The sequence below is a fragment of the Drosophila sulfurigaster genome, chromosome 2R (assembly GCF_023558435.1).
Source record: "Drosophila sulfurigaster albostrigata strain 15112-1811.04 chromosome 2R, ASM2355843v2, whole genome shotgun sequence".
Classification (NCBI taxonomy): domain Eukaryota; kingdom Metazoa; phylum Arthropoda; class Insecta; order Diptera; family Drosophilidae; genus Drosophila; species Drosophila sulfurigaster.
In genome coordinates, this window is record NC_084882.1 from 18,392,007 (window position 1) to 18,404,474 (window position 12,468).

The 12,468-nt window shown below is 44.6% G+C and overlaps 3 protein-coding genes across 6 annotated transcripts in view; 1 reads left to right on the top strand and 2 right to left on the bottom strand.

The window, feature by feature from the left end:
* The window catches only part of LOC133838250 (DDB1- and CUL4-associated factor 5), a 65,708-nt gene that overhangs the window by 415 nt on the left and 52,825 nt on the right, over positions 1 to 12,468 (top strand). The window contains exons 2-8 of one of the 3 annotated variants that reach the window (XR_009893920.1): positions 11 to 197; positions 260 to 526; positions 589 to 863; positions 923 to 1,053; positions 1,823 to 2,480; positions 5,234 to 6,096; positions 6,143 to 6,529. Coding sequence is in view for 2 of the 3 variants with exons in the window: in XM_062269292.1 (XP_062125276.1) it covers positions 11 to 197; positions 260 to 526; positions 589 to 863; positions 923 to 1,053; positions 1,823 to 2,480; positions 5,234 to 5,697 (1,982 nt within the window). In the remaining variant the exon portion in view is untranslated. Of the gene's footprint in view, positions 1 to 10; positions 198 to 259; positions 527 to 588; positions 864 to 922; positions 1,054 to 1,822; positions 2,481 to 5,233; positions 6,530 to 12,468 lie in introns of those variants that run through there. The other 2 variants (XM_062269292.1, XM_062269295.1) reach the window with 2 other exon arrangements.
* On the bottom strand, positions 2,475 to 5,302 carry LOC133838252 (uncharacterized). Of its 2 annotated transcripts, none has more exons than XM_062269299.1 (2): positions 5,198 to 5,302; positions 2,475 to 3,600 (listed from the first exon to the last, which is right to left on the bottom strand). In XM_062269299.1, exon 2 carries the CDS (start codon positions 3,591 to 3,593, stop codon positions 2,508 to 2,510), a length of 1,086 nt encoding a protein of 361 aa, XP_062125283.1. In that variant the 5' UTR covers positions 3,594 to 3,600; positions 5,198 to 5,302; the 3' UTR covers positions 2,475 to 2,507. The 2 variants fall into 2 exon arrangements, with proteins under 2 accessions (XP_062125283.1, XP_062125282.1); XM_062269298.1 differs by having other exon boundaries at positions 4,136 to 5,234.
* LOC133838245 (bromodomain adjacent to zinc finger domain protein 1A) lies at positions 5,824 to 12,273 on the bottom strand. Its single transcript, XM_062269285.1, is given in 6 exon segments — positions 5,824 to 6,744; positions 6,812 to 7,253; positions 7,315 to 7,493; positions 7,560 to 10,915; positions 10,918 to 11,176; positions 11,812 to 12,273. Coding segments are annotated over 6 exon segments (4,455 nt in total). The 5' UTR covers positions 11,934 to 12,273; the 3' UTR covers positions 5,824 to 6,647.

Genomic DNA, 12,468 nt, shown 5'->3' on the forward strand with positions numbered 1-12,468 from the left:
CCCTTTTCAGGTGGCGATGACAAGCGTGTGCTGCTTTGGCATGTGGATCAAACTCTAGCAAGTGTGGGGCAGGAGCAGCCCAATGTCATGTACGGGGAACATGCCAGCAACATCTTCTGTCTGGGTTTCGATAGCCACAACAAGTATATCTTCTCTGGCGGCAATGATGATCTGGTCATACAGCATGATCTGGGCACGTAAGTAAAGTAGCTGCTCCTTTTAACTGTTTCCAACTTATTTAAAATTAATCTTATTTTAGTGGCAAGAACTTGAATTACTTTTCACACGACGGTCCGGTTTATGGCCTCAGCGTGGACAGGACGAGCACGAATTTGTTCAGCGTCGCCACTGAGCATGGCGAGATTCTCGTCTATGATCTGCGTGCGGGCAAAACGGATCCTTTGGCCATTGCCAAGTTTCGCACGCCATTCAATGCTGTTGAATTTCATCCACTCAATGGCAACTTTTTGGCCACGGCCAATGCCAAACGTGGCGCCCAGCTTTGGGATCTGCGTCATCACACACAGTAAGTGGCCTTTGTCAGCTGATGTAATCGCTTTTATAAACATTTATATTGCTCTTTTGCAGAGCTCTTTGTCAATACAATTACATAACCGAATCTCCCAGCTGCATGAGCGTGCGCTTCAATTGCAATGGGAGCTTATTGCTCACCCTGCATCGTCGCTTGCCACCCATTTTGTATAGTCCCAGCTCATCGGAACCGTTGTGCTCCTTTTATCATGATGAATACTTTAATTCCTGCACCATGAAGAGCTGCACCTTTGCTGGGCCACAGGATGAGCTCGTCGTCTCTGGTTCGGACAACTTTAACATGTTCATCTGGCGTCTGGATGGCGTTGATTGTAAATACTATTTTCTGAAGTTGTCATTGCATTATTAATTAAATTACTTTTACTTTTAGTGGAGAAGAAGAATCAGTGGATAGATACGCTGCCTGTGATTCTGACTGGGCATCGTTCCATTGTCAATCAAGTGCGCTACAATCGTCAACGCTGTCTACTCGCTTCCTCTGGTGTGGAGAAGATTATCAAGGTGGGAAAGAAAATTTAGATATATATATGAGCTTGCTTAGGGATGCCAATCGAAACTGCATATAACATACAGCAAAAAATCTTTTTGCTGCCATCTAGAATTTCTAATCAGAGGTCTATCTGTACGCCCGTTTAATATGTTAGACCTCAGTGACAAGAAATTTTGGAACAATAGTCTCGTAGGTTCTACACAGTTAAAACTGAATTTAAAATTTTCTTTCTACGCATCTTAAATTAAATAATAGAATTTGTAGACGCGGTTAGAAAGCTACAAACTTTAAACTTTGAAATGGAAGATGATCTTAGTACTTTCCATTAAAATAAAAGCGTAAATAGTTTAGGAAATTGGAAATCAAATACAGCTTTAAATGAAATATTAACTTCTTAATTTTACAGACCATTCCATAAAATAGAATAGTGTTTGAATCTAACCTTAACGAATTTGTAATCAGCGTGTCTATCTCTCCATTGCTATGAAATCTTAGATCTCAGATCCTATAAGAGTTGGCTCAACTTAATTAGGAGATATTTGTCTCTGCAGTAAAACCTTGTTTCGACACGCCCCTAATAGAATAACATGAATTGTGAACGCTATTAAAAGCCAAAAAAAAGCTAAAAGTGGGGTAGACATGATAATAGGGATACCCTAAGAAGTTTCCAATGCTTAGACACATATATGAAAGCAGCTGTATCGCTTTATACAAGTCAAAAATATGCTCAGATCTCTCGACTAAAAATTTTTTAACCTAATCTTCATTTCTTCTCTGCAGTTCTGGAGCCCCTTTGCCCAACATGGCTGGGAGGGTTCGTTGATGGAGCCTTCTGATACGCCTTATTGCACGCGTACACTGCATCGCAATGCGTCGGATCATGTGTCTCAGGATTTCAGCACACGCAATATGGAAGAGGATCAGGTGATGCTTGCCTTCTTCGACACGTTGGTACAACGCGAGCTGGAAGCGTGGAACTGCATGAGCAGCACAGGCAATGCCACTGGACATCAGACAATCAGCAGCGACAGCAGCTCGGTCAGCTCCACAGAGCACAGCGAGAGCAGCACACAATCGGAGGAGGAACAGAGCGAAGTTGATACCCCCAATGTTAGTGAACTCAGCTGGCTAACGCATCCGAATCGCATCTTCTATCTGATAGCTAAAAAGCGCCGAGCGTTGTTGGAGCTGGCAGTGAAGGGTACCGGAGGACAACATCGCAATGTGGAGCAGCTGCTGGCACGACTGATGGGGGAACAGCGACAAGTGGCCACACAGGCGCGCATCAGCGAGTGGCTGGAGGAGACGCATCGTCTATTTGGCGATGACGATTTACCCACCACATCCGCTGAGGCGGCGGCAAGGGAACGCAGTCGTCGGGAGTCTATTTCGCAGCCCGCCAGTCGCAGTCCCAGGAAGCCGCCCGAGCTGCGTAAGGGTAAGTAAAAAAAGTGCTTCAAATACTTTATTTAAGCCAGAGCTCTAAGAGCCAAACAACTGCAGAGAGCGCACAACCAATGGCCAAGGCATAGAAGGCCAATTGCACATCCTTTAGCGTGAAGACCTTCCATCTGCTCGCATTTAGTTCGGCCAGGTATTCGGGGTATTGAAAGATATTCATCTTGGCGCGTTCCTTCATCTCGTCAATCCAAAAATCCAAAAGACCGCCGGCCAAGATCTGCTGGAGTATGGCATTGATGCCTTCCAAGTAGGCTGACGGCTTGGGCAGCACATAGCCAATGTGATAGGTCTTTGGGCACTCGGGTATCTTGTGCACCTTGTGCGTCTGAATGTAGCGTCTGTCGCTCAACTCCAGACTCGCTGAGCGTGTCACGCCAGCGAATTTGCCCAGTCTGGAGACCATATTGATAAGGCGATCCTCCCCCTCGCCCACCAACATCATCTTCGCATCAAGCCGACGATAAACCTCCGAGTCGTGGCCATAGAACAAATCATCCTTGAACGCCGGATGCTTAATGTAGATGGGCAATTGCGATGCATCGAGTTCAGCCAATGTATTGGGATCACGATAATATAGCGGACGTATGTAGGCGGTGGCCAAGCTGGACTCCAGCAGAGCGCCGAAGATAACGCTGACCAGGCAGATGGAAGCGAGAAAAATTCGCTCCGAGTTGTAGGGCGGATATTGCACAATATTGACGCGCACCCAAACCACCCAAGTATCGATGAAGATGCGCCAAGCAGTACTCAGATAATGCACATCTTTTCTACTGCCCAGTTGCTGTTCTTGGATACGCTCAATGCGCAGGCAAAGATTCAGAGCACGCAAACACATCCAGATAAAGGCACAGATTATGCCGACAAGCAAAAAGCAGAGCCAGACATCCGGACGAACAGCAAAGAGAGGTACAATCGATTGGGGAATACGCTGAGCCTTTTGCACATAGAGACAGAGATCATCCATGTAGACAGCGGCCGAGAACTGAATGCGTGTAGTCAGGTAATCCTTGATGAAGAAGCCCGCAAAGATGACGTCCAGTTCGTGGCGATGGGCACGTCCCACGCCGCCGCTATAATTGCCATCAGGCATCAGACCGCTATAGAGGAAGGGAGGACACATCATTAGAAATGAGTCAATAATGTTATTGTATATCCGTCAGTCTGTCTAACCGAAGATATATCTCAGCAATTATATTACCGGGCAACACCAATGATAAAGTTTATTTAACATTCTATAATTTAGAGTTATACCAAACTACCAAAAAAGCATATTCGAAAGGTTTTTCAAAAACTTTCATTACTAAATTTGTTCAATACAAGACGAAAGTGCAAAACTGTCCTCTATTTTTATACCACTGGGGAACCACACATTATATTAAGGGATAATAAATTAATTAATTAAGCTTATAAAGTTAAATTCAAATGGGTCTAAACAAAGAATACAGTCTAGAATGAAAAGATACTATCCCTATACTCAAAGCTGGAATACACCGAATTTTATTTAGAGATTCCCCGAAAAAAGCTAGATGTGTATTGGTATTTTTATTACAGAAAAGATTAAAAAAAAAAACTGAAGGAAAGTTTCTATTGTTGTGGTCGACATTAAACCAGCTAAACTCAATAGCTACTCACCCGAAGAACTCGTCGTCCGGCCACACGTAGTTCAGGGTTAGATTGAGCTTCTTGGCCACAATCTCGCCTACATTGGCATCGGGACCAGTTACTCTTAGGACCTGCTGTTTCTCACCATCACCATAGAGAGCCGAGTAGACGGAGTCAAAGATGTAAGCACGCAAGGCATAGCCATGAAGATTGGCGTAAATGCGTCGATAGCTAAACGCATCCTGCACCAGGACAATGCTATCTTGAAAAGGGTTATAAAGTAGCAGTTGCTCTGCCTGCTGTCGAATGTAGTAGATGCGATTGTGTCCTTGTTGATGCCAAATTGTCTGCATGATCTGCTGCAAACGTTGTTGCTCCTCTTCTATAGTGTGTAGCAAAGCAATTATATAGAAGTTGCCAGTATCTGAGAACTGATAAAGCTGCTCTTCTAGTTCCTGCACAGTGTCATAGATCAAGAAATGATGCAGCAACTTGGAGACGAATACGGACTTTGTCACTGACATATCATTGGAGACAACTATAGGAATATTCGTTTGTTGCAGCAGACACTTGACCAGCAAGTTATCGCTTTCCCTTAGATTGTTCAAGTGTAGCTGAAGCGTATCGTTGAGGTGCTCGAGTATTGGTGCCACAAGTCTAGAGTAGCTATCGATGGTAGTCGCATTGTCCTGCTGTCCAGCATTGGGTCTGATTGCGACCACGAGAAACAACACAATTAACTGTAGCTTTAGGTGTGCCCCCGGCGCCATTGTAAGTGCAACTGAAGCCGCCGCAGGGATTGACCAGTATTAACCTGTATCTCAGGTGGGCAAACAATAGAGCAGTGTCCAGTTGACATCTGGGGCTGGCTAGCATTTGTTTGCCGACTGTCAGCAACAGTCGAGCTAACAATAGTCAAGGCGGACACAGACACACACACACACACACTGAGGTTCCAGCCTTCTCACGGTGACACCCACAATTATTGGCAAGCGTCGGGGTTTTGTTTACCTAAGCAGCAGAGTCAAGCTTCCGATTCAAAAGGCAAATTGAGTCGAACGCCCACCACGCCCTCAACTATTTGTCACTTACTATTTATATTGTTTCTCTCTCCCTAATTCTTGACAGTGGAATCGCTGCAGACCTCTTTTGAGCAGCTGGATCGCAAGCGAAAGCTGATGCGTTTACGGTTTGCGGCCATCAAACGAAGATGCACGGTGCGACGTCCAAGAGTTGAGGTACAGGAGAATGATACTGCTGACGCCTACGATGCAGACTGGGCTGAAGAGGAGGATGATAATTTGCCGCCTTTGGGGGCCCACGAAGCTAACGATGTCAACAACGACGACGATGACAGCAACAGCAATCCTGATGACAGCACGTCCAACACATCGATGGAGGCACAATTGTCGCAGGCGCCAAGCACCTCGAATTCACTGCATTTTGTGTTGGACGCCACCGAGGCCAACAATAATAGCCAAATGGCCGAGAATAACAATAATAAAATCAACAATCAAATCCCGACCACTGGGACCTGTCACTCAGAGACAACCACATCCACTACGTCCTCCTCGAGTCAGACAAACATTTAAATTCAATTCGGGAGCAACATGTTTGTGCTCGAAAACATTTGCGTTTCAGTTTTGTAAAACTGCTCTTCCGTTTTCTAATTTTATTGTTGAAATATTCTTCAATCTTTTTCACTACACACTACACGCTTTCTTTTTTTTTGCATAATTTGTTGATCTCTGAAAATGTTGAAATTCGGGTAAACTAAACAATAAATTCATTACATTCTGAGTATATAAATTTCATGTATTCATTAGATCTAAGAGCTGATCATTACAAAGAAAAACAATTGCAAATGGAATTTGGATGTTTAAATGTGATTGAAATGAATTATACGATGTGTGTATGTCTATCTATTAACATATTTAATATAAGTATACAAAAGTATGCAACTCTAGCGCAGAAAACCACAAAGAAAAACAGTAACAAGTAATGGCAAAAGAAAATATTTATATGTTGCCGTTGAAGCTGTCAACAAACTGATTAAGCTAAGAGTGTGAACTTGAAACAATGCAGCAACAAATTTGTATAAGTGTAAAATGTTTCGATGTCAAATCGATCGCGTATTGTACTTACAGATAATGAATGCATCTCTATGCAGGGGAGAGTACAGATAACACAGTTTATTATAGATTGCAAGTATTCTGTTTAGATTTTATTGAATGCTAGAACATCTGTGAACTGTATAATGCCTACAATAATTTATGCATAATATTAATAATAAACTCTTAATGAAAACATACTAATGGCTAAACGGTACTGTACGCTACTACAATTGAAAAAAGGTCGAGTATGCATGTTGTGTATAAGTGTGCTTAAGAAGAAGAATGCGGCTGATAACTGGTAAGTAAACAATACTGTCTTGAAATGTGTACGTTGACAACTTGTTTGTTTGTCTATGGCCTAAAGCTAGCTTAATTAATTAATTTACACGATCGCGGGTAGAGGGTCGAGATGCGATACGACGACGGACTCAACAAATTGCGTCAACATTCATGTCACTGGGCCTAAATGGCAGCATCATATCCTTGCAGCGATCCATGACAAAGCGTTCCAACTTGGAGCCAGCACTGCAAAGCAAAAGATTCAAAATTTTATTATAATGCTTTATAAAACAGTTGTACAGCGTCAACTTACTCGTAAATCTCATTGCCTCGGACATTGTAAAGATCGCAATTCTTGAACACTAGCTGAATATCGCTGAGCAACTCCTCGTTCAGCTGATATTCGCCCATATTTAGTTTCGACTTTATTTTGGCCAAGTCCATGGGCGTCTTTATAATCTTATGATAGTCGGGCACCTCAGAGGACATCACTGGGCGCAGGAATGGCCACGCCGCCTGATGCTTCATCGTTTGCTCCAGCAGAGAATACAAGGCGGCGCTATTTAATGGTAGATTGTCATTTGTGCGACGTCCCGAACGTCGATTGTTATTCTGATTGCTCGTATTGTTGTTATTATTATTGTTGTTATTGTTATTGGTAGCAGATTTGTCCAGAGAAATGCGCAACGAATTGCGTGATGAGCGTGAACGTTTGGCTTGCGGCTCCTCCTCATCATCGTCAGCATCGCCATCAACTGTAAATTGGAAATATAGATTGTAATTCAAGCTGGTTTTTTTAACTGACTGTTTGCTTACCATGACTGGGACGGCGTCGCGTTCGTGAATTGTCATGTGATTTGCACTTTTTGCAGACGAAATCGTTGCGCGGTTGTCGCTTCAATTTAACGCACTCCAGATGATACCATTCGGAGCAGCGAGCGCAGCATATTTCGCAGCCATCATAGAAGCACTCCTGACAAGCCTTATCCTCCTCGCTGTCGTTAAAAAAATGGACCATTAATAAAATTTCGATTACCAATTGATGTATTTGATCAACTTACGTGTCCTCCTCTTCATTGTTGTCGTTCTCATCGTCCTCATCCACTTCCATAGAGCTGTCATCGGCCTGCTCACTGGCCTCCTCCTCCATTACCTCCTCTATCTCCTTGGACTTCAACCGACGACCCGAGCGTCGACTGGAACGTCTTGTAGCTGTGGGGGCCTTGCCATTTACCTTTACAGATATGGCTGTGGAGGAAGCCTCGCTGTGGCGATCGCTAACATCTGCCTCTTCTTCGCCCTCATCCTCATCGTTGTCATCGTCACCATCGTCGACGCCCTCATCAACATCATCATCCACTTCGTCAACAATAAACTTGCGTTTCTTTTGCTGCTTGTTGCTCGCCTTGGTATTGTTGGTCAATCCCAGTTCACGCACACAAGTGTGACAATACCAATTGCCCTCGGGCACCGTGCGCATCTTTGGTTTCATGCAGAACATGTGAGTTCCACCATTGCATTGATCACACAGCAGCATCTTCTCGGGATCGGTGCCACGTCGGCACACTTTGCATAGTGATTTGTTTGTCGATCGACGCCAGAGGATACAATCATTAAGGACATTTAAATGCAGAAACACTTGCGCATAGCTGGTGCTCTCCATGAGTGAAACTTCCCACTGCTGCAGTCGTGCCTCGCAGATGAGTTTAAGATTCTCCTGCTTGGCATCGCGTTTCATGTTCACGCCGAACGGCTCCTTCATGAAACGACGTCCAATCGCCTGCTCCACCTGCAGCAATGCGCTGGCCATGTTGCGCACTTGTGTCTGATGCGACTTAGAGGTGGATTCGCTAATAGCTGGCACATCGCTACCATTCACATATTGTCCAGGATCGCGATAACTGCCGTATTTGCGACCCAATTCGCGCAACACCGCAGCCTCTTCGGTTTCATCCTCCTGATCATCGAAGTCCTCGTGCGATTCTTGATCCGAATCGGCGGGTTCTTCGCTGTGCGCCTTTCGCGGTCCCCACTGCAATTTGCACTGCGGATCGTATTCATCTTTGAGCAGATTCTGACGCCACTTCTCCATGTCCTTCACACTCAGCTTACCCAAGTCACCCGAGAAAATGTCATGCTCAAATTGTAGAATACGATCTACAAGATGAAGTCGCATCACCTCATTGAGATTCATGTCGTCGGGCAATCCAAAGTTGGCCTGATTGTATTTTCGATTGGTCTCGGTATGCATAGTGTGGACAAACTTCTCGCGCTTCTTATCGGTGTCCAAATTGAGCATATCTTCTGCGCAGTTTTTCACATGTTCCAGTATCAGAGTACGCAACTGACTCAGCTCGTCCAGCAGCTCCGATTCACGCCAGCCCAAAGGATTGAGAGATTTTATTAGTGCATCAATATCCTCCGGCTTGTACAAGTATGTCCACATGCGCCGCTGGGCATGAGTTTGATTGTGCACCAAGCAATTGCTTGGATCACCGCTGCACATGAGCAGCTCGGATTGCGTTGGCGGCGATTGCTCCTCGTCGTCACCACTGATGTCAATGGGTTCCGTGGAAGGTGCATGACCATTGAGACGATTCTCCTGGTTCTCCTTGTTCTCCAGCGACTGTTTGTTGGATTTGCGTGACTTCTTATCGCTGTCGCCATACAATTTAAGCAGATAAAAGCGCAGATCCTTGCGTTGCTTGGGCATCTGGGCACGCTTGCGCAGCTCCTCGGCCGAAATGTTAAGCGGTGGCTGTTCCAGGCATGTGTCGATCAGATTGTCCGCCGTGTGCTCCACAAAGATGCCCGGCATCGACTCCAGAACATAGTATTTGCGATAGCAACGATCCATGCCCAAGAACACCAAGAAGTTGAACAACTCCGACTGCAGTTTCATCACCTGCTGTTCATGCTTGCGCTGCTCGCGATCCGATTGCGCCATCAGATCGGCAATGCGACGATTGAGCTGCTCGCCCAGCTCCTCCTTCTGGCCGGAGTCCAGCTTTAGCTCTTTGTTCATACACTGTTGATGATGCTCACTCGTGAGCTTGCGCTTGTTCGCCTCCACAGCCGTAAGACGACGATTCTCGGCCATCATCAAGGCACGCAAATCCATCTTGGCCTTTGCCGTCTTCTCCATGCGTTCCTCCACAATATTGATGGTCGCCGAGTACGTGAGAATCTGCGCCATCAAACAATTGACCACGCGACAAATATCTACGAAATCCAATTGTGCAATCGGCGTCGTTCTGAGCGCATGTAGAATATGTGGATGCTCCAAGCGCAGCTGCAATCCAGGATCCTCGCGCGAAGAGTAACCATTGCGATACATGACACGCCACTTCTCTGGCTTGTCCGAGATAACAGCGCCCGAGGCAAGCAAATGCAGGCGCAGAACTTCACTTAGAGTGAGTGCATCCATAGGCATCTCGTGCAGCTTGAATGAGAAATGTCGCTTCACATAAAACTGAGTACGCGAAGCGTTCTTCATGCTGTCATAAGGTTCACCCACTGCGTTGCCATAGCGCAACAAATATTTGACAGGACATTCGTCCTCCTCCTCCTTCTGCAGATCAAAGATGGTGCCCAGCAATACGAGGAGTATGTCCGACAGTGGACCAGCCACTTCACGTGCGCTAAATGCACGCGACATCTCGTAGAAATTGAGATTCTGTCGAAACACCTCCACGCCCGACAGCAACCCGCTGTAGGTGTGCATGAATTCGCGCAGCACAAACGCATCGCCAAGTATGATCTCGGGCAGGAAGGTAACTATTGGCTGGTATGTGGGCAACATGCGCTGATCATTGCGCTCCAAATCATCGGTCTTTGTTGTTAGATACTTAGTTTCCTCCTCCACGCGCAGAAAGAGCTCCGCTTTCTTTTGCGCCTTTGCCAGTTCCAATTCAGCGATTTTATTTTGCTTCTCCACGCGCATTCGTTCCATTTCATCGGCCAGCGACTTGGCTCGTGCTTCAGCTGATTCTTTCTTCTTGGCAATCGATTCTTCGCCTTTGACAATGTATTGATTGAGTGTTGATTGTTTCTTGGCCTCTTTAGGCTCGGGTCGCTTGATTTTCGCTGGCGAATATCGCGGCATTTTACCAATGAAAATGGTGGAAAAGCTTAACTTGGGCTCGGTCACATACTGCTTGTACAGTTCAGGCTTGGGACGCAAAATGCCATCGACACGGATCACACTGTTCTTGATAAACATTGACAGATTTTCCATATTGAATTCGGTGCGCTGGCGACGCAGCTGGTCAAAGGATACAGTCATCTCAGTGCCGTTTGGCGCACGCAAAACATATTCAAGCTTATCTGTATCCTCGTAGACACCGGTATTCGGCTCTTGCATTCCTTTTCCGGGCGTAATGCCCACCACCGTGTAGATGGTATTCTTTTTTTTTGATTGACGGTGACCTCCTCGTTGAGAAAGAAACGTTTGCGCAAAAACTTGTTCACTATCAGATTGAGCATCTTGACGGCGGATTGGCGGGCTTGCTCAATGACCAGCATCACTGGAGCTCGTAAGCTCTGTTTGAATTGTTCCAGTTTTTTCCGAGCAGTACGTTCACTCTTGAGTGCCTCTTCGAAGGTGAGTCCATCCTTGCCCGTGGCCTCGCACTGCCAAACTGTCGAATTAATAGCCATAACATGTCGGAAATAGTGTCTGTAAAAGTTCAATACATTAAATATTTAAGGAAAAGTTTTCTTAATTTTATAAGGCTTCTTACTTTGTTACAAAGTAAAATCAAGAAAAAAAAATACAAGTAACATTTAAGCAGCGGAGGGATTGGCTGAGTTTATTTATTGCTTTGGCATATTCAACCATATTAAAATTTGAATTTTATGTTAGCCTCTTATCGATCTTAACCATTAGCCATTAGAATCAGTTTAATTTATATACTTGAATATACACTATATTATAAGATACATTATTTTGCTCTATAGGTCGAAACAATTCTTGTTTGAATATAATTGCGACAAAGTGGCAACGCCGCAAACAGCAGCTGAGAATTTGGTTCGCGCGCTTTCCGCAAATGCCGCCGCCTTCGTCGCATTGTTGCTGCCACCCCGCCTACCAACGAAGCACACTCTAGACAAAATGTTTTTTTTTGCTTTTGCATGTATCGCTTGCGTTTGGCGTGTGAAGCATGCGTTCATCTGCGTCGCTTTTGTTGTATACTTTAGCGCAATGTTTGCTTTGTCATTGCTATACTTTGATTGATGCATCAGCAAGCAACATTTCGAAGATAGTCAAAACAAATTGTATGTAATGAAACATAAATTAATATTATTACTTACTCGTAATCACGAAATATGCGTTTGGTAATATAACAACAAAATACCAAGTCGTTGTCGTGGAATGTCTCATTTTTGGATTCTGTGTTGTTGAGATCAAAGCCGTCGCGTTTGCAAATCGGCATTTTTAAATTGTTTATGTCCTTAACACTTAGTACGAATTAATTATTTAATTGCAAACGACGTCGACGGCGTCTTCTAGGCAGCACAAGGCAAACTGGCACAGTGTCTGAGGAACAGACGCGAACGAAACGAATCAAGTAAAAGGCGCCTAATTTTTTTTGCAACCTGCGAAATGTAAACCTTGTTTACCAACGCACATTAACTTGAATTTAACGATTTAATGCTGTTGGCAACTTGTAATGCTGCTGGCACTATTTTTCAACAACTTTTTTACAATAATGTTCGCTTTTCCTTTTAATACAATAAATTTTCCACGCGCGCCTCGCAAATTTCGCTTGGCGTTTGATGCTAATGCCAAATCTGCTCAAGACTCGCGACTTCTCGACTATCGATATCGCATTTGTAAACAAGTAAAAGCGTCGCTGTTTTTTTTAATATCGATACTTTGCGCGGCACAATTCAGGGTTGACAATATCTTAGCATATCTGGCATGCTTTTTTACGATCGACTGCTGAAAACTATTAAAAGTGAGAATTT

Excerpts from the sequence above, each read along its gene's own strand:
- LOC133838252 (XM_062269298.1), bottom strand. The coding sequence starts at position 4,875 with ATGGCGCCGGGGGCACACCTAAAGCTACAGTTAATTGTGTTGTTTCTC. Across the intron at positions 3,601-4,135 it reads CCGGACGACGAGTTCTTCGG|CGGTCTGATGCCTGATGGCA; the intron begins GTGAGTAGCTAT and ends CTTCCTCTATAG.